This window comes from Nilaparvata lugens, chromosome 14, assembly GCF_014356525.2.
Source record: "Nilaparvata lugens isolate BPH chromosome 14, ASM1435652v1, whole genome shotgun sequence".
Lineage (NCBI taxonomy): Eukaryota > Metazoa > Arthropoda > Insecta > Hemiptera > Delphacidae > Nilaparvata > Nilaparvata lugens.
Window position 1 is genome coordinate 14,220,569 of NC_052517.1, and position 22,601 is coordinate 14,243,169.

Consider the following 22,601-nt stretch of genomic DNA (forward strand, 5'->3'; position numbering starts at 1 on the left):
CACAACTTCTCTCACAGACTAATTTGTAATTCTGTTCAAGCCGTGCTCGGCAAGGGTCCAATTGAAACATTGACAAACTGAAAACTTGACGTGCTAAAATCTTGTAGATTTCAGAATAAGCCTACAACCATCCTTGGTAAATTGAGTAAGCGAAATTTCAAGTTAATCAGTTGAGTGATTGATTCGTGAATTTCCTGTCCCCTACGTGTATAAACCGATTCTTTCCTTTATCAATATAGACTAGCAGGTAACCCGTGCTCTTCAAGGGTCCAATTGAAAACTTGACAAACTAGAAACTTGACGTACTGGAACCTTGGAGAATCAAAATAGGTATAGTGAGGTCCACGTTATAATGGCAGTGAAGAAAGATAGGAGAAAAACGTTGCCAAGTCTCTCCATTTTGCCACTGACTGTACACAGCTGTTACTCAATTCATACCATTAAATTTAATCTAATAATAATTATCATTCCCTCAATAAAATAATCAATTCAATGTCAAATTGATCAAGAAAATATTTTTTTTTCATAATTTGATTCAAAAATTTGCTTTCATGACTGAGATCAGATTTTTATTTTTATACAAACCTGAAATGGCGGCTAATTTAAAAAGCTGTGATACAACAATCTGAATTTCAAAACAACAGAAATTGAGCTATTTGGTAGGTATTCTATTCCATTTTCTTTTAAAAATAATAGAAGTCCTATTTGAAAATGAATAATTTCAATGGATTAATTCTGAAATAACTTTTCAATATTATTTATACCGGTACGAGTAGGTCTAACCTATACGGGTAGGCTAACTTAAGCATGGATGAAGTCTAGGATGGTTAGTTATCAACTTTAAAAATGTCATTCCAGGTATTTTAATTTGCGTTTCTCATAAGGTAATGTTTAAAAATTATTTCATTGTTTCAAAAATACATTTTAAATCAATTATACGACATGTGTAAGCTTACTCAAGTATTTTGATAGAATGAAGAAAAAAAATGGCGGCTGAGAATATTGTTTGTTCAGTTTTGTACAGTCACTGTCAAAAGTAAATATAAAATATTCTGGCAAATGCGAGAGAGAGAGATAGTGCTATCTGTTTTGTTGTATGATAGAAAAGGACAGCAACAGTATTGTCAATCGTACACTGCCATTATAATGTGGACCCTCACTATAGGCCTACAACCATCCTCGGTGAATTAAGAATCCATTATGAAAAATTTCAAGTTAATGAGTTGAGTAGTTGAGACGTGATGATGCGTCATTCGTGAATTTCCCATCCCCACGTCTATAAGCCGATTCTTTCCATTATTATATTTTAGATTGAATTTATAGATTTAATTATAATAAAAATTATATAGTTTCATTGCAGAGAAAGGTGAAAAGGAAGGCAAGAATTGAAGAAGGAGGAAGAGAATGAAGTAGAAAAGGAGGTAAAAACAGAACCAAGTAGAGAAGGGGGAGCAGGAAGTGGATAAGAAAGGAGGAGGAGGATGAGGAGGGGGAGAAGACTATAAGAAGACAGATGGAATTAAATAGAGAATGCATTTATTCAAATGCAAATCAATACCGGGTTCGATTCCCGGGCTGGCCACTAATTTTTGGATAGTAGTTCTCATCGAATTTCCATCTAGCTGTTAACCCTGTTGTCAATGTCTGCAGTAGCAGAAGTCTTCGGGGTGATTTACAACATTTATTTAGGATTTTCGTTAATAATAATTACTATAAGAAGAAGAAGAAGAAGAATAGTGAGAAGAAGGAGGATGAGGAGGAGGAAAAGAAGGAGGAAGAGGAGGAGCAGGAAGAAAATAAGAAATCAAGTTTGAAAAAGAGGTGTGTGTATTCTGCTATTTACGTCAATTACCAATCATAATAATTTATTATAAAAATTCGAATTATGATATGAAACAAAATTCCGAAAAAGTTTCCCTATTAGACAAAGGTTTTTGAACTGAGTGCTGTACGTTATCATCATATTAAATTCATTCTTCATTATTTACAAGGAAATCAATGTAATTAATAACTGTTACATCGAATAGAAATTACATAATGTACGGTTGACAAACCCGTATGAATGAAGTGAGAATTTAATTTACATTACTTGATCGCAAAACAAATTATGTGATGAAGAAGAAGAGATGTTGAAGAAGAAGAAAGTTAAGGAGAAGGAGGAGAACGAGAAGAAGAAAAAAACGAAAAAGAAGAAGAAGAAGAAGAAGAAGAAGAAGAAGTGAGGAGAAGGAGAAGAAGTAGTGTGGAAAATGAAACATGTTTCCGGATTGGAAATATTCTGCAACATTTTTCCTGGCAGTTTCTCAATAATTTATTATTATCTTGGAAAATAAAATCGATTGGAACAATATTGGTACTTGACACGTAGGCCTGTTGTGTAATAACCAGTATAATTATTTTTATTCAACCTGCTTCACCATATCTGATATCGTTCAACTTTTTACAGTCTTTTCAACATTCTAAAGATGCTTTTCCATCATCTTTTGTGCGTTTTTTACAACTTTTTCAAAGAATAACAAAACAATTTTCCTCCACGAATATCCTTGTTTATATGAAGCACTAGCCGTCAGGCTCGCTTCGCTCGCCATATCCGTCTAGCAAGGGGGCTCCGCCCCCTGGACCCCCGACCGGATCGTGCAAGAATGAGATCAGCAGGCTCGCTTCGCTTGCCTGCATTTTTCATTTGTAGGACGATCCAGTCGAGGGTCCAGACTAAACGTCTGGCTAAACGTATATGGCGAGCGAAGCGAGCCTGACGGCTAGTAATATAATATTCCCAGGAATAGCTCTGATTGAAGTAGCAGTGCCCAATCAATTTTTCCGCGGTAAATGCATTTCAATCTTCAACTTGGTGCCAACCTGAAAAAGTCAACTCAACTTTATGCCAACCTGACAAAATTTTTAATTTAGTTACCAGAACAACTGTTTCGAAGAGGTACTCTCTCTAGATTATAGTTCTATATTAACATTATGGTATGGACATTACAATTATAATTTTAAGATATTGGAATAAGAAGAATATAAATGCTAAAAGAACTTTAAACCCTTAAAAACCACCCTTAGAGTTAAAATATTGCCAAAAGATTTCTTAGTGCGCCTCTAAAGGGCCAACTGAACATACCTACCAAATTTGAACGTTTTTGGTCCGGTGTAGATTTTTAGATCTGCGAGTGAGTGAGCCAGTCAGTCAGTGAGTGAGTGCCATTTCGCTTTTATATATATAATATATATAGATAATCTAGACTTGAGACGACAGTTTGATCAGTGATTTCAAGATTCAAAAGTTCCGACTACTTACGGATTACAGTTCTATAATATACTTCCTTGAAGTTGTTTCGTTTGTCTTCAAAAACAAAAATATTTTTAATGCTAACAGAATTTGTCATACTTATGAAACACGAGGTAAAAATACAGGATTATTCCAGTTCCCTATCCATAGACTGACTCTTCTCGAAAAGGGACCGTACTATTCAGGACTCAAGTGTTTTAATTGTATTCCAGAGGATATAAGGTTGTGTAGCAGCTATAAGTTATTCGTATCAAAGATAATTAGGACACTGGTAGAGGCTTGTCTTTATACCATTGAGGAGTGTTTTAGAGCATTCATGTGACTCCATTCTAAAAATGACATGTTGTATGCCACTTGAGCACCGCTCAGAATTTGTGGCTTCACACAACACAAATATAATAATATATATAATAAATATAATAATATAATAATAATAATAATATATAATAAAAAATGTTAATAACTTATCATTATAAATTATAATAGATTGAACATAACTTATCATAACCATGATGAACATATGAGTTTGTCAAATTCCGTTCAATCTAATAGAATCTTTAAGGATTAAGTTATTAATATTTTGTTGATAGCTTCGGTGTAAACCCAGCTTAAGCATGTGGTACTTTTGTGTGAGCTGTGTTATTCTGAATGATTTATTATATAAATTTGTAAAAATAATTGAATATCGATAGAACATTTCACCAGATAATAATGAGTGATCATTGTAACTTGACAAACTTGTAATTCACTTGAAAGCTACGTGGATCATCATGTCATAATTATCATGATTTCATGAACGGGAAGATATAGAGATTCAAGTCAAATATTATTTAAATTTCCCTTTGCAAAGCAAATCGTACGTGCTTAATGCACAGTTCTGCGAAAGTTTCTATTTAATGTATTTCTTTTTTCTCTTTCGTAATTGCTCTTTCTCTTGTCCCTCTTTTATTAATTTTTCGACTTTCCTACAATTCTGTTCCTCTTATTCTTCACTATTATCTTCTCTGTCTCCTACACCTCCCACTCTTGCTCCTCCACCATCTTCTTCTTCTTCTTCATCTCCTCCTCCTCTCAATTATCTTCTTCTCCTCCTACCACTCCTTTTCTTCTTTTACTCCTTCTTCTTCCTTTTCTTCTTCTTCTACCTCTTCTTCTTCTTCTTCCTCCTCTTCTTCTTCTTTTTCGTCTTCTCCTCCTCCTTCCCCAACTCCTCTTCCTGCTCCTCCTCCCCCTCCTCCTTCTCCACCTACCCCTCTTCGTCATCCTCCTCCTCCTCCTCCTCCTCCTCTCCTCCTGCCACTCATGCTCCTCCACCATCTCCTTCATCTTCTTCTTCTTCCCCTTCCCCTCCTCCTCCCAATTATCTTCTCCTTCTTCTCCTCATACCTCTCCTTTTCTTTTTTACTTCTTCTTCTCCTTCCTCCTTTTCTTCTTCTTTTTCGTCTTCTCCTCCTCCTTCAACTCCTCTTCCTGCTCCTCCTCCTCCTCCTCCATCTACTCCTCCTTCTCCTCCTCCTCCCCCTTCACCACCTACCCCCCTCCTCATCCACCTTCACTCCTCCTCCTCCTCCTTCATCTACTCCTTCTCCTCCACCTCCTTCTCCTTCTCCTCGTTCTCCACCTACCTCTCCTTCTCCTCCACCAACTCCACCACCTCCTCATCCTCCTCCTCCTCATCCTCCTCCTCCTCCACAGTTTCATTTCACGCGCGCACATACCTTTGGAGCCTTATAAGTCACGAAAAATCCAGATGTTTTTTTGAAAAAAAAGAAGAAATACAGGAATATTTCTACTTGTCATCTTATTACCTGCAGGGTACCTGCATACAGTTCAGTGATATATTATAAATCCTCTTATTTATTTCTTTGCAGTGAAATCTTCTTCCTCATTTGCAATAGAACTGGAAATCTGTGATTTATTGTTCAAGACTTCTTGAATGTGAGGGAATTATTATTGTCTTGAGAGATTCGTTTTACTTCTTATTTCCAGTCACGTGATATTATTGCATAGCAGTAAATGACCTTAGTACAAGAGATAATGTTGATAATATGTATACTAATAAAGGAAAGAACTGGTTTATACACGTACGGGAAAGGAAATTCACTAATGACGCATCATCACGTCTCAACTACTCAACTCATTAACTTGACATTTTGCATATAGATTCTTTATTCACCGAGGATGGTTATAGGCCTATTTTCAATTCTTCAAGATTTCATCACGCCAAGTTTTGAACAGACGCTTGCGGAGCACACAAGACCTGTCAGTTGACAATAAACAGACTGCAAATCTTGAATCAGAAATCAAGATTCTTATCGGTTTCCGATCTCGGGATTTAGCTAACTTCTGGACTTTAAGCAGCTGGAGTCAAAAAATTGACTTCCCGAAACAGGGCGTAGTCGTAGTCCATGTTTAAATAAAATTTCAAAAAAACAGAAAATTGAACACAAAATAAAATAAAGAGAAAATAGTGTAAAGTTTCAGCTATTTTAAATTATTTAGGAATGTTTCATTTCGTCAAGGAGAAACGTTTCCAATCATAGAAATGAGAAAATAAAGGTTATCATAAAAACTACGACTATGCCCAATACCCCCGTAAACAAAGCCGTAGTGCATTCGTGTGACGTCAGCACAGGTAGGGTTCCTACACTAATAAAAATTGGTGATTGATTTCAGCTGATCTATATCAGCTAGTGTTTTCATTGGTGTAGGAGCCCTACCTGTGCTGACGTCACCATCAACCACCTGTCATTCACTATGGCTTTGTTTACGGAGGTAGTGCTATTGGGGAATGTGCAACTTGCGCCCAGCGGTGAGAATGTGTTTGGCCACTCACAGATTGAACGTAACAAAGTGAACGTCCGTGACGTCATCACCAGTGATGCCATTTCGCATTTACTAGCAGCCGACATCACGTTCCCCGACTGAGGGAGCGAAATTTAAATTCACTACAGTATCCTAAGGAAGCTTCAAGCAAAACATTAGTGTATTATGACAACATATCAGCCAAGTTAATGAGATACATATTTCCATCCTATAATTACATTCTAATTGATATTGAAAGATTGGGCTAGACCATGATTGTACGAACAATCATTCATTAAAATTTTAATAAAATTTTTTATTTTCAATTTAAATATTTTGTGAATTTTTGGTTTTTTATAAGAATATTATGATTTTCCCTCTTCCCATTTACCATGAAATGCGTTCCATATACCCTGTTTACACTGTATTTATGGATCACTATTTTATGAATAAGTGAGTAGTACCATAGTTATATAGTATATTAAGATACTCGAGAGAATTTTTTAATTTTTTTGTTGTGAATTTTGTTTTGATTCTTTGTTTCATAATTTACTATTCTGTAAAAATATTTGCTTCTGTGCTAAATCAATTTAAATCAGGTTAAGCGTATTATAATTTCATCTCCTACTCCCACTGGCGAACAAGAGTCATCTTATGCCAGTGGTTTTTTCACTCACCGTTTATTATTTATTACACTTTGGTTGGATTGTATTGTCATGTTGAGCTCTGTTTGATTCATGTACGTATATTTAGTTATGAGTGTGGAATAAATAGATTTGAATTTGATTTTGAATTTGAATTAAGATCCAATCATCTTCAATGAATAATATCTGTCAAATTGGTTCTAGCAGACACATCGTCTCAATCATTAATTCTAATGTTTTGACTTTCCATTTCTGAATTTTGTTTTAATGACAAAGACAATGTGGGTGATGGGTAAAGATATATTTTTTGAATACTTGAAACCTTCAAACACTAATAATTTTGAACCTCCGTCACTCAGCGTAGCAAACATTCAACACTGTTCATTTTCTCACTCATGGTGACAGCCTGAAAGAGTCAATATGTGCTAATTATCGAGAAGTTGATGGGGTGGTGTGGCTTTGAACAACCGGGGGATTCCCGGTCGTCAACCTTTTCAACATACTGTCAGAGCTGGAAATTCGATGTATTCATGATTTCAAAATTCGTCACAAGTCGAGATAAATCAATGTAACACTTTTAAGGTCGAATAAGAAGTTATAAAGCAGATGGTTGTCGGAAAGTTTATATACCGTTATCACTTCCAGAGAGAGAGAGAGAGAGAGAGAGAGAGAGAGAGAGAGAGAGAGAGAGAGAGAGAGAGAGAGAGAGAGAGAGTGTGTGAGAGAGAGACAGACAAATAATGTGACTGGCAGTGATGACGTCACGACGTAAACAGTGTACGTGTGTATCGGAGCCATGTATCACTCCCATTAGACCGCTGGGCGCTAGTTGTGTATGTCCGTGTTACGCCCCGTTTCAGAAAGCCAATATTCTGACCCCAGCTGTTCAAAGTCTAGAACTTAGCTATATCCTGAGCTCGGAGACCGGTCCTTCATGTTAGCATTTTTGATACACCAACCCCAACAGCCATAAGCCGTTTTCACACCGATATCTCGCCGACACGACATATAGACGGGATTTACTCTGATGGACAGTACAAGAAGAGGCTGTGATTTATAAATGCGCGATGTCTACTGTTCATAGAACCACTAGTATCACCAAAAATGATACAGTATCACCAAAAATGATACAGTATCACTGCATATGTTACAGTATCTCCAAAAAAGATACAGTATCACCGCATATGATACTGTATCATCGCATATGTGACAGTATCAACATAATAAGATACAGTATCATCTCAACTTGATACTCAACACCAATAATTTGATACAAAACTTCCAAACTTTGAATGAATTCTAAAAACCATGGGATATCTTCTTATTCTATCTTATCTTATATGTAGTCTATATTTAAGATATAGGTTTAATGATTCATTAGATCTAACCTCTAATGATTATCCTAGAAACTGGATCTAAGTTAGTGTCCCATATTAGTAAGTGACCTTGCTAATTTCAGTTATTATTCCATTTTCAAGACAGTGTCGAAAAGAATTTATAATTTTCTCAATTGATTTCTTAAAACTTTTATTCGAATTTCCTATTTTAAAAATATTTTGATTTGAATATTAATTACCTCATCTGCTCCATGTGATCTAAAGAAGCTGCGACATCTTGAGTTTTCCGATGGTTTTTCTGAACTTTCCCGATGTTTCCCGAAGTTACACGAAGGCAGATAGGGTGCTGGTGGTATCACTTATGTCAAAGAGTCATTTTATGAAATATTTCTAGTCATTTTTTCAAAAGTAGTTTCCAACTGAAGTCTGTCATTCGTGGAGGGCCTGCAACAAAAAAGAAAACATTTTATTCATTTATTTCTAGACAATAGATACAATTCAGGTGTAAGCAGACAAAGCAGGCATTTACCCAAATTCAACCTTAATCTATATAATAGAGGAAAGAACTGAATATGATAGAGAATTGGCAGGAAAAATCCAATCTGTCATTATAATACAAATGTAAGAATATTATTATGGAATAAAATTTGTGTGTTTGGCATTGAATTACTCTTTGTGTCATTTAAGTTAGCTTCACATCAATAATTCTCTTTGATAATTCAAAATATAAACACTTTTTACTTTCCTTGCCCTATTACCATAGGTAAGGAAAGTATTTCTTTCCGAAAAAAATTAAGGTACCCAATTTCTATATTTCTATACGTTTCAAGGTCCCCTGAGTCCAAAAAAGTGGTTTTTGGGTATTGGGCTGTATGTGTGTGTGTGTGTGGTGTGTGTGTGTGTGTGTGTGTGTGTGTGTGTGTGTGTGTTGTGTTGTGTTTGTTGTGTGTGTTGTGTTGTGTGTGTATGAGTGTATGTGCGTCTGTGTACACGATATCTCATCTCCTAATTAACGGAATGACTTGAAATTCGAAACTTAAGGTCCTCACAATACAAGGATCCGACACGAATAATTTCGTTGAAATGCAATTCAAAATGGCGGCTAAATTGGAGAAAATGTTGTCAAAAACAGGGTTTTTCGAGTTTTTCTCGAAAACGGCTCCAACGATTTTGATTAAATTTATACCTCGAATAGTCATTGATAAGCTCTATCAACTGCCACAAGTCCCATATCTGTAAAAATTTCAGGAGCTCCGCCCCATCTATGCAAAGTTTGATTTTAGATTTTCAATTATCAGGCTTCAGATACAATTTAAACAAGGAAATTCAAGTTGAAAAGATTCAGCATGAAAATCTCTACAATTAATGTTCAGTAACGTTTTGACCTAAAATTGAAAATAAGCTCGAAATTCGAGAAAATGAGATTATCCAATTGCAAACTGTTGGCAACTGTTGATTCTATTAGATTATTCATTATACTATGAAGAGATAGCAGAGCTCGTATGTTCCCAGCGTTATTGTCCTGTCACCAGTTGGCTGAGATCTTTGTTTATAAGTAGACTTGAGATGCGCGGGAACACTAGCATCAGGTGATCAATCTTCATAACGGCAAGGAAAGTTGTGTGAGTGCGCTACACCAGATTTTTGTAGTAAAAAAATGGTTTTTACTAGAGGTGAATAGAGAACACATTCTTATTCGAGAAGATGTCTTCTTTATTCATGTACAGGATAGGAAATTCACGAATGACGCATCATCACGTCTCAACTACTCAACTGATTAACTCAACATTTCGCATATTGATTCTTTATTATCCGAGAATGGTTATAGGTCTATTTTCAATCCTCCAAGATTCCATTACGTCATGATTCCAGATTATCAAGTTTTGAAATAGTTCCATGCGGCGCACGGGTTACCTACTAGTTTGATGTAAACAGCCCAGAGGTTATGTAGAGTTCAAAATTTATTTACACACAATTTCAAGTCCAAAAAAATGCATCAACCGGAATTTTGAATTTATCTGATAAATTATTTACTTCCAAATACAAGACCAACAAAACCATAAACTTTTATAATAATTATTTCATTTGAAACCAAGATAAAAATAATGGAGATATTATTCAAATAGATAATATTTTGTTGATTTGATGAGGATAAAATTCACAAAAATATGTAGAGAAATTTCTGTATTATGTTGTTGATTCTTGCATTCAATTCTGAAGTAACACCATTTTTGTTTGCATGCATTATCTTTCAAACCGTTTTTTATCTGTTCATACAGTTTCGAACGATAAGAACAATGTTCAAACAAGTGGTTTTCTTCTCCTTCTTCTTCTTCTTCTTCTTCTTCTGCGGCCTCTTCTTCTTATTCTTCTTTTCCTCCTCCTCACCGTCTTCTTAATCTTCTTTCTTCTAATTTTTCTTACAATTTTCCTTTTTCCTCTTTTACTTCCTCTCCTTTTCCTGCTTTCTATTTTTCTCCATACATCTTGTCCTCCTCCCTCTACCATTCCCACTTCTTCTTCTTCTTCTTCTTCTTCTTCTTCCCCTCCTCCTCCTCCTCCTCTTCCTCCTCCTCCTTCTCCTTCCACTTCTTTCTCTTCTCCTTCTTCTCCTTCACCTTGTCCTCTTCCTCCTCCTTTTCCTCCTCATCCTTCTCCTCCTCCTCTCCATCCTTCTTCTCTTCACCTCCTTTTACTTTTTCTCCTTCTACTACAGCTGCTACATCTTTGCCCGTCCAATGTTTTTGTTTACATCCAGTTACATCAATCAAAACAAACGAATTGAAGAGTTAATTGCAATTATACGGATTAATTAGAATTACTTAACCGTAGCTTGGAACACTGTGTTATGTTAGCTATTCTCTGCTCTAATTTAAAAATTAGTGTATAGTGAGGTCCACGTTATAATGACATTATTTGTTCAACTTTGGTTTTGCTATCCTTGTCTATCATTCGACAAAGCATGTAGTACTACTATCCTTTTCTAGGTCCACAACGATGCCAAGTATGTTTTTGACAGTGTAGAAATATAATTAATTAATTCAGAGAATCGGCATCGCTATTGTTCCATCTTTATCCACTGTCATTATAACAAGGACCTCACTATAGTTATCAGATTACTGACAACATAATAGATAAGATACATTTTAATTTTATTGTATTTATTTAATTTTATTGTAAGAAGGAAAAGGAGAAGAAGATGAAGAAGAAGAAGAAGAGGGAGAAGAAGAAAAGGAGGAGGAGGAGGAGGAGAAGGAAGAGGAAAAGGATGAGGAGGAGGAGGAGGAGAAGTATGATAATGAGGAGGAGGAGCAGGAGGAGAAGGAGGAGGAGGAGGAGAATGAGGATGATGAGGAAGTGGAGGAGGGGAAGGTCAAGGTGAATGAAAAGAAGGAGAAGAGGAAGATAATAGAATAATAAGAAAGAGGAGGAGGAGGAGAAATAATAGGAATGGTAGCGGGAGGAGGACAAGATGTATGGATAAAATATAAAGAGGATAGGAGAGGTAAAAGAGGAAAGGGAAAAATTAGAAGAAAGAAGACTAAGAAGACGGTGAGTAGGAGGAAAGAACCAGATAAGAAGGGAAGGCTGAGGACAAGATAGAAGATTAGGAGGAATAAGAGGATCGGGTGAAAATGAGTCTGAGTGATTTTAGAATTAGATAACCAGAAGACGAATAAGAATAATAAAGAATGCAAGAAGACGAAGCGAGACGAAGTAAGAAGAACCAGAATAATAAGAAGAAGACGAATCAAGCAGACAAGAAGAATAATAATCAAGAATACGAAGATAGAAGAAGACTAATAAGCATACGAATAAGCCGAATAATCACTAGAATAAGCAAGAATAATCGACGAAGAAGAGACGAATAATGATAGACCAGCTACGAATAAGATACGAAGAATCAGAAGAAGAAAGAAGAAGACGAAGAAGAAGAGCGAAGAATAATAAGAAGAATACATAAAACTAAAAGAAAATACTCGAACCAATAAGAAGAAAAAAAAAATAATAAGACGAAGAATACTACTAAAGACCAGAAGCAGAAGAATTAAGAAGAAGAATACATAAAAGAAGAGAATTATCACTGTTTTTTATAAGGAATTCTGCCATTTTAATTGAATCTCACTATATAGACGTCTGTCTACCTATATTGAGGTCCACGTTATAATGGCAGTGGAGAAAGATAGGATAACAACGTTGCCGATCCTCTGTCTTGTCAATGCCTTCTGTGGACGGTAACTGATACAGGTTTATTCATGTAGCCTAATACTAAATGTTGATTCTCGTCTAAAATAATCAATCATAATTTATTGAGAAAGAAATTTTATCTTCAATAATTTCATGATGAATCTTCATAATTAAGATTGGATATTTTGTTAATAGATTATTAGTTCTACATTGTTAAAAGACGATCTTGCAACAGAGCAAACCAATAAAGAGATAGCGCTATCAGCTTTGTAGAATGATAGACAAGGATAGCATGTTAATTGTTTATTAATTCTACATTGTTAAGAGACGATCAGGCAACAGAGCAAAGCGAGAAAGAGATAGCTCTATCCGCTTTGTAGAATGATAGACAAGGATAGCAATACCATTGCCAATCGAACACTGCCAGTATAACGTGGACCTCACTATAGGAACAAAGATAAGATTTATTAGATAATGGGTCTGACTCATACCATATATCCTTGTCAGTCACTTAATAGCTATTCAAATTAATTACTAATTACCTAAATATTCCCATGAACTATTCAACCGAATTAACTAATTGAATTACAAATAAAATTTAATTGAGGCTGAGATACTGTCCTAGTCATAGGATCATCATCATTATCATCATTATCATCATCTTCTTCTTCTTCTTCTTCTTCTTCTTCTTCTTCTTCTTCTTCTCTTCTTTATTCTCCTCTTCTCGTGACAGCATAACAAGTTACTAACCTACTAAAATAAACAGACCACTTCTGTAAAACTTGGAACATTATGACTGCTTCTACGTCACAATATTTCAGTTTTTTCAGTTGGAATTTTTGGCTCGTTGCCAATATGGCGTCGTCACTTGCCACACGAGGCAGAAAACAGTAAGTAAATAGGTTGATAGAGTAATTAGTCATTGAGAAATTGCAATGTTTACGTTTTCTACTCCATAGTGAGCTCCATGTTTTAATGGCAGTGGAGAAAGATAGGATAGAAGAACAACGTTGCCGATCATCTGTATTGTCAGTGCCTTCTATAGTCGTTAACTGATACAAGTTTATTATTGGTCTATCATTATTCTCGTTTAAAATAATCAATTATATTTTATCAAGAAATAAATTATATTTTTCAATGATTTCGAAATTATTGACCGAGCGAAGTGAGGTCTAAGATTCAAGTCGACGGTTTGGCATTTCTCTCAATGTTAAATGTTTGCATGTTTAAATGTTGAATGTTTAAATGTTTGAATGTTTGAATGTTCAAATGTTTAAATGTTTAAATGTTTAAATGTTTAAATGTTTAAATGTTTAAATGTTTAAATGTTTAAATGTTTAAATGTTTAATGTTTAAATGTTTAAATGTTTATGTTTAATGTTTAAATGTTTAAATGTTTAAATGTTTAAATGTTTAAATGTTTAAATTTTAAATGTTTAAATGTTAAATGTTTAAATGTTAAATGTTTAATGTTTAAATGTTTAAATGTTAAATGTTAAATGTTTAAATGTTTAAATGTTTAAATGTTTAAATGTTTAATGTTTAAATGTTTAAATGTTTAAATGTTTAAATGTTTAAATGTTTAAATGTTTAAATGTTAAATGTTTAAATGTTTAAATGTTTAAATGTTTAAATTTTAATGTTTAAATGTTTAAATGTTTAAATGTTTAAATGTTTAAATGTTTAAATGTTTAAATGTTTAAATGTTTAAATGTTTAAATGTTTAAATGTTTAAATGTTTAAATGTTTAATGTTTAAATGTTTAAATGTTAAATGTTTAAATGTTTAAATGTTTAAATGTTTAAATGTTAATGTTTAAAGTTTAAATGTTTAAATGTTTAAATGTAAATGTTTAAATGTTTAAATGTTTAAATGTTTAAATGTTAAATGTTTAAAGTTTAAATGTTAAATGTTTAAATGTTTAAATGTTAAATGTTTAATGTTTTAAATGATTTGATGTTAATGTTTGAATGTTAAATGTTTAAATGTTAGATGTTTAAATGTTTAAATGTTTAAATGTTCAAATGTTCAAATGTTCAAATGTTTAAATGTTTAAATGATTTGATGTTAATGTTTGAATGTTAAATGTTTAAATGTTAGATGTTTAAATGTTTAAATGTTTAAATGTTCAAATGTTCAAATGTTCAAATGTTTAAATGTTTAAATGTTTGAATGTTTGAATGTTAAATGTTTGAATGTTTTAATTTATAAATGTTTAAATGTTTAAATGTTTAAAGTTTAAATGTTTGAATGTTTAAATGTTTAAATGTTTAAATGTTTAAATGTTAAATGTTTAAATGTTAAATGTTTAAATGTTTAAATGTTTAAATGTTTAAATGTTTAAATGTTTAAATGTTTAAATGTTTAAATGTTTAAAGTTTAAATGTTTAAATGTTCAATGTTTAAATGTTTAAATGTTTAAAGTTTAAATGTTTAAATGTTTAAATGTTTAAATGTTTAAATGTTGAATGTTAATGTTTAAATGTTTGAATGTTTAAATTTTAAATGTTTGAATGTAAATGTTTAAATGTTTAAATGTTTAAATGTTTAAATGATTAAATGATTTGATGTTTAAATGTTTAAATGTTTGAATGATTAAATGTTTGAATGTTGAAATGTTTAAATAATTTAATGTATAAATGTTTAAATGTTTAAATGTATAAATGTTTAATGTTAAATGTTAAATGTTAAATGTTTAAATGTTTAAATGTTTAAATGTTTAAATGTTTAAATGTTTAAATGTTCAAATGTTTAAATGTTCAAATGTTTAAATGTTTGAATGTTTAAATGCTTATATGTTGAAATGTTTGAATGTTTAGATGTTTGAATGTTTATATTTATGTTTATATGTTGCGCATTTACGGCGAAACGCGGTAATAGATTTTCATGAAATTTTACAGTTATGTTCCTTTTTTAATTGCGCGTCGACGTATAAACAAGGTTTTTGAAAATTTGCATTTCAAGGATAATATAAAAGGAAAAAGGAGCCTCCTTCATACGCCAATATTAGAGTAAAAATCAGACTATAGTATTATTCATCATAAATCAGCTGAGAAGTTATTACACAGATGTGTGGAGAAGCCAGTCTATTGCTGTATTTCCATAAGGTGTATTGTTTCAATCAGGTACTTGTGGATGAGAATACTGCGTGAGTTCTACTGTTCATTGAACTACTAGTTTTTTATAATCAAAATTAAATACTTTGTCAATTAATTTATTAATTCTACATTGTTAGAAAACAACAGAGCAAAGCGAGAAAGAGATAGCGCTATCCGCTTTGTAAATGGTAGACAAGGATAGCAGTACCATTGCTAATCAAACACTGGCATTATAAAGTGGACTTCACTATTATTTGACTGTAGTTTTCAAGATCTCATTTCAGGCCTATACATTTTTGGGAGCTGAGACGATTCAAAAATAATAAATAAAAATCGATTACTTATTCATGATCTAAACTTAGATGAATCTATTATTTACTATCAGGTAAACCGTGCTTTTCAAGGGACATATATTTTAAAAAATCTGGTTTGGCGCACTCATACTACTTTCCTTGCCGTTATGAAAATTGATCACCTGTTGCTAGTGTACTCGCGCATCTCAAGTCTATTATTCAAAGATCCAAGCCAGCTGGTGACAGGACAATAAGGCTGGAGACACACGAAGTCTGCTATCTCTTCATAGTGAATGATTTAATAGAATCAACAGTTGCCAACAGTTTGTAATTGAAATAATAACATTTTCTCGAATTTCAAGCTTATTTTCAATTTTAGGAGAAAATGTTACTGAACATTGATTGAAGAGATTTTCATGCTCAATCTTTACCACTTGGAATTTTTTGTATCCAAAGCCTGATAATTGGGAATCTAAAATCAAACTTTGCATGGATGGGGCGGAGCTCCTGAAATTTTTACAGATATGGGACTTGTGGCAGTTGATAGAGCTTATCAATGACTATTTTAGGTATAAATTTAATCAGAATCGTTTGAGCCGTTTTCGAGAAAATCGCGAAAAACCCTGTTTTTGACAACATTTTCACCATTTTAGCCGCCATATTGAATTGCATTCCATTGAAATTGTTCGTGTCGGATCCTTATAGGGGAAGGACCTCAAGTTCCAAATTTCAAGTCATTCCGTTAATTGGGAGATAAGATATCGTGTACACAGACGCACATACACACACACACACACACACACACACACCACACACACACACACACACACACACACACACACACACACACACACACACACACACACACACACACACACATACATACATACAGACAATACCCAAAAACCACTTTTTTGGACTCAGGGGACCTTGAAACGAATAGAAATTTGGAAATGTGGGTACCTTAATTCTTTTTCGGAAAGCAATACTTTCCTTACCAATGGTAATAGGGCAAGGAAAGTAAAAACATGACAAACTGAAATTTTGAAGAATTTGAAATAGGCCTATAAACCATCCTTGGTTATTTAAGAATCTGTATGCAAAATTTCAAGTTAATGAGTTGAGTAGTTGAGACGTGATGATGCGTCATTCGTGAATTTCCTATCCCCTACGCGTATAAGCCAGTTCTTTCCTTTATTATACTAGGTAGGCTATAGATCTATTTATTCAGCTGGCGTTTACAACAACTTTATTCACAAAATAACAATAAAGTGAATTCTACTTTATAATGGAAGTATTTGAATAACATTGGTGTTGCTATCCTTTGTCTATCATTCAACAAAGCGGATAGCGCTATTCCTTTCTCGCATTGCTCTGTCTGGCAACAGACGTCCTCTAAGAATGAAAATTTAATAATAAATCAACAAAATATATAATCTCAATTATGAAAATACATGCTTAATAAAATACAATTGATTATTTTACACTAGAATGGACAGGTTATATCAAATCAATAAACTTGTATCAGCTACTGTCTATAGGCATTGACAAGACAGAGGATCGGCAACGTTGTTCCTCTATCTTTCCCCACTGTCATCATAACGTGGTCCCTACTAGAAATGAAATATTTATAACTATTTATCACCCGAGAGTGAATATTACTATGTGTCTCACAAACAAATAATAAATAATAATTATTATTAAACAAAAATCCAAATTATATACTGTGAATAATAGATTTCTAAATGTAGGACATTCCATAATATATTATTATCTATGATGTAATAAAGGATAGAATTGGCTTATACAAGTACGGGCTATAGTGTGGTCCACGTTATAATGGCAGTGGATAAAGATAAAAGAATAGCGATGCCGATTCTCTGCATTAATTAATTATATTTCTATATTCTCAAGAACATAATTGACATCGTTGTGCACCTAGAAAAGGATAGTACAACCGGCTTTGTCGAATGACAAGGATAGCAGAACCAAAGTAAATCAAATACTGTCATTATAACGTGGACCTCACTATAGGGAGTTCACGAATGACGCATCATCACGTCTCAACTACTCAACTAATTAACTTATAATTTAGCATATAGATTCTTAATTTACCAAGGATGGTTATAGGCCTATTCTCAATTCTTCACGATTTCGTAACTTCAATTTTTCAGTTAGTCAAGTTTTTAATGAGACCCTTGCGAAGCACGGGTTACGTGATAGTAAATAATATACTCAATTACTATGTGTCTAGCAAGCATATATATCACTACTGTGTGTTTCCAAGAGTAAATATATACTAACGAAAGTGTGAGAATGAGAAATATATATTCTAGTCCATATGTGACACTATACAAGGTTGTTTTTTGCGCATATAAATTGTCAAATCTTTCAAAACTGCGAAGCTGCGAGGTCAAATTGTGTGGAATGTAAACAACATAATATTAAAGATGTGCTGAGCTATAAATAAGATGGAGATGAAGAAGAAGAAGAAGAAGAAGAAGAAGAAAAATACAATAAGTAGACAGTAGCTGTTAAAAAACAAAGTTCAATAAAAACGTTTTATTGTCTGCTGTTTTGGAACTTGTACAAAAACCATGCCACAGTTTTAATATTTTCAAAACGTTCGGAGAGGAAGCATTTTAGAAAAAGAGCCGAAGAAGAAGAAGAGGTAGTAAGAATTGGAAAGAAAGAAAGAGAGGAGTGAGAAGACAAAAATAAAGGAAGAATGATAGTTTTAGAACTAAACATAAAGTTTCTAAAATGTAGTTTCAAGTTTGAAGGAACTGCGTAGTTCAAATTTCTTTTTGCATTCCAATCTCTAATCTATCGCTAAAAAAATACATTTTCGTGTTGGTCGATTTATTTTTCACTAGCAGGTAACCCGTGCTCCGCAAGGGTCTGTTTCAAAACTTGACAAACTGAAAGCATGATGTAATGAAATCTTGAAGAATTGAAAATAGGTCTATAACAATCCTCGGTGAATTAAAAATCTATATGCGAAATTTCAAGTTAATGAGTTAAGTAGTTGAGACGTGATGATGCGTCATTCGTGAATTTCCTATCCCCTACGTGTATAAGCCAGTTCTTTTCTTTATTATAGTATAGATATACGGGTAATATGCATTTCAATGATCTAATCTTTCTTGATAACTTTTAAAAAAATAAATAAAGACTTTTATCCGTCATGCTATGGCAGACTTCTAAATTTACCCATTTTTACAGATATTTCTGTTACTCAAATTTGTGGCTGATATGTGGAGCGCATATGAAGAGGATATTGGCATAGAGAAACAATAGCGCAAGTAGATATCCCATGGTATAGGGAATTTATGTCGCAACTTTCTCTGTTATCTCAAGCCGATTACTGTCGATTATTGTCAATTTTCACTGTTTTGTTGGGTTGATAGTGTATGAACGGCACAATTTGAGAGACTACCAGCATCACACAGCTGCATAGGAAAGAACTAAGTGAACTATCGGCTTGGGATAACAGTAAAAGTTGCGACATAAACGCCCTATACCACGGGATATCTACTAATGCTATCGTTTCTCTATGATATTATATTACTTTTCTTCTTCGTTCCAATTTACAGTTCTATTGATCAGTATATGCCACCTTCCTTTGTTAGAATTTTCACTCATCTATACTGCAATAAAGGAAAGAACTGGTTATAGTCTGCATGCACGGGATAGGAAAATTATGTTTGACGCATCATCACGTCTCAACTACTCAACTGATTAACTTGAAATTCTGCATTTAGATTCTTTATTTACTGAGGATGGTTATAGGCCTATTTTCAATTATTCAAGATTTCAACACGTCAAGTTTTCAGGTTGTCAAGTTTCAAAATGGACCCATGCGGAGTACGGGTTACCTTCTAGTCTTTAATCATTATTATAAAGGAAATAACTGGCTTATACACGTAGGGGATAGGAGATTCACGAATGACGCATCATCACATCTCAACTACTCAACTCATTAAATTGAAACATTGAACAATTAATATTACATCGGATATACCGGTATCAGCTACTCTCTATGGAAGGCAGTGAATAGTCAACGCTGTTCTTATATCTTTCTCCACTGTCATTATAACGTGGACTTTATCAAACACCACTCAATCAAGTTCTCCGAATTCTAATTTTAATTTTTCCTCCTATTCCTTCTCCTTCTTCTTCTTCGTCTTCGTCTTCTTCTTCTCCCTCTTATTCTACAATGTCACCCAACTGACCTACTCAATCATCAGTTTATCGAGCAACTTAATTTTCAAATTTAATCAAACTAAAATTTTCCCTCTAGGAAAACTGCATCAAATTTTCTTTTTAATGACAAAATGCATTATTTGTCAACAATATTAATAGTGAACGTTATTTGTTTGAAATTTTTATCTCAATTTTCACGCTGTCATGGAAGTGTCAATGATAAAATAATATGCATTTCTTTCAATCATAAGTCACGCAATGCAAAATATTTCATTATTGTCAATAATGACAAGAAAGTGCAAGGAAAAATTTTTTTCTTCTTCACTATTTTTTCTTTTATTCTTCATCTTCATCTTCTCCATTTTTTCTATTCCTTCTTCTCCAATCTTCTTATTCCTGTCTTCTCAATATGGTTTTACCCTTCATCATCATCACCTTCTTATTCTTCTTCTTCTTCTTTTTCTTTTTCTCCTTCTTCTTCTTCTTTTTCTTCTTCTCCTTCTTCTTCTTCTTCTTCTTCTTCTTTTTCTTCTTCTCCTTCTACTTCTTCTTCTCCTTCTTCTTCTTCTCTCTTCTCCTCCTTCTCCTTCTTCTTCTTGTTCTTTTTCCTCCTCCTCACCGTCTTCTTAGTCTTCTTTCTTCTAATTTTTCTTACAATTTTCCTTCTTCCTCTTTTACTTCCTCTCCTTATCCTTCTTTCTATTTTCCTCCATACATCTTGTCCTCCTCCCTCTACCATTCCTACTTCTTCTCCTCCTCCTCCTTCTGCTAGTCCTATCCATCCTTCTTCTCTTCTTCTTCTTCTTCTTCTTGTTCTTCTTGTTCTTCTTCTTCTTCTTCTTCTTCTTCTTCTTTTTCTTCTTCTTAAAAAAATAGATAATATATCATAGGATAGTTCTGCTTTATATCATAAACATAAATAATAAGTCAATATCGGGGCACCGAGCTTCGCTAGTTATTTTTATTTATAAAAGTCTGTTTATAAATATTGATAAACAGAACACAATTCTCTAAAATGATCGTGTTTATATTTCACAGCTGGCTATACGTCATCTTATGAATTTCGGGGATGCGATATTTTGATTTTTCACATACTCACTCGCTCACTCACTTTTTTACTATCCACAGCTGTTTCAGCCAAGGATGAATTATGCTTTTAATGTCGTTCAGCTAGTTTTCTCAAGGATGAGACCTATAGTGAGGTCCATGTTATAATGGCAGTGGATAAAGATAGAAGAATAGCGATGCCGATTCTCTGCATTAATTAATTAATTATATTTCTACACTGTTAAAAACATAATTGCCATCGTTGTGGACCTAGAAAAGGATAGTAACACCGTCTTTGTCGAATGATAAGCAAGGATAGCAAAACCAAAGTTGATCAAATACTGTCATTATAACGTGGACCTCACTATAGTTCAATCGAATCTTTATATCATGAACCTACTATGTTCCGAATCTCGTAAAAATCGTTAGAGCCGTTTTCGAGATCCGTTAAACATAAATAACCAGATATAAAAATAACCAGTTATATGAATACAGAAATTGCTCGCTTAATATAATAGGATAAGGTAACTAATTTGTCTTTGGTAGGCTATTAATCGTAGTGTGAACACACAAGGTTTATGGGATATTAATTTATGATTCAACATTTGAAATTTGTATATTATCAACTAGGAAGTAACCCATGCTTCGCAAGGGTCTACTTAAACTTGACTTGTAGAAATCTTGAAGTATTGAAAATAGGCCTATAACAATCCTCGGTAAATAAATAATCTATATGCAAAATCTCAAGTTAATCAGTTGAGTAGTTGAGACGTGATGATGCATCATTCGTGAATTTCCTATCCCCTACGTGTATAAGCCAGCTCTTTCCTTTATTAGATTATAGACTAGCAGGTAACCCGTGCTCCGCAAGGGTCTATTTAAAACTTTGACAAACTGAAAACTTGTGATGAAATCTTGAAGAATTGGATATAATCAAACTTCAATCAGCCGCCATTTTGAATAAAAGTATCATAGAAAATTTTCATTTATATCATCTTTCTAGTTTTGAGAAGGCCTTTGAAATGATGTATCACACAATGGGTATTTACGTTCATAAAATTTGAGTTGCAACCCCTCATTTCTTTAAAAACTAAAACTTTAATCAGCCGCCATTTTTGATACAAGTATCATAGAACATTTTTGTCGATGCCATCTTTCTCGTTTTGAAAAGGCCTTTAAAATTATGTACCACACAATGGGATTTTACATTTAAAATATTCAAGTTACAACCTCCAAGTCACCCCGTTATGAGAGGTTAAAATTCAATTGTACGTCAAAAGGTAGAGTATTTGACCAATAACTTATCCTGAAAGTTAAAGTATTATATCTACAACAGTCTCCAATTTATTGAAGGGTTCCCATAAATATGACTCACTCTGTATATTTCGTACTAGCAGGTAACCCGTGCTTCGCAAGGGTTTTTCTTAAAACTTGACGTAATGAAATCTAGAAGAATTCAAAATAGGCCTATGTACAGTGAGTCAGTCATTCTATCAGGCCTCGAATAATTTTGAAATTTTAATTGAATAACAATGGAAGAATATGATTTCTTCATGTAAATAACACCTTCATTGAAAGACATATTAACTGCATGCGTTTTCATATTGCCGATACAGCATTGATGAAACTGTAGACGTTTATTTAGCACTAGCCGTCAGGCTCGCTTCGCTCGCCATAACCGTCTAGCCAGGGGG

At 33.5% G+C, this 22,601-nt stretch overlaps 1 protein-coding gene across 1 annotated transcript in view; it reads right to left on the minus strand.

The window, feature by feature from the left end:
• The window catches only part of LOC111062199 (facilitated trehalose transporter Tret1), an 88,798-nt gene that overhangs the window by 57,079 nt on the left and 9,118 nt on the right, over window positions 1-22,601 (minus strand). The window contains exon 2 of the mRNA XM_039440809.1: window positions 8,315-8,519. Coding sequence (XP_039296743.1) covers window positions 8,315-8,328 — 14 coding nt within the window. The 5' untranslated portion in view covers window positions 8,329-8,519. The remainder of the gene's footprint in view (window positions 1-8,314; window positions 8,520-22,601) is intronic.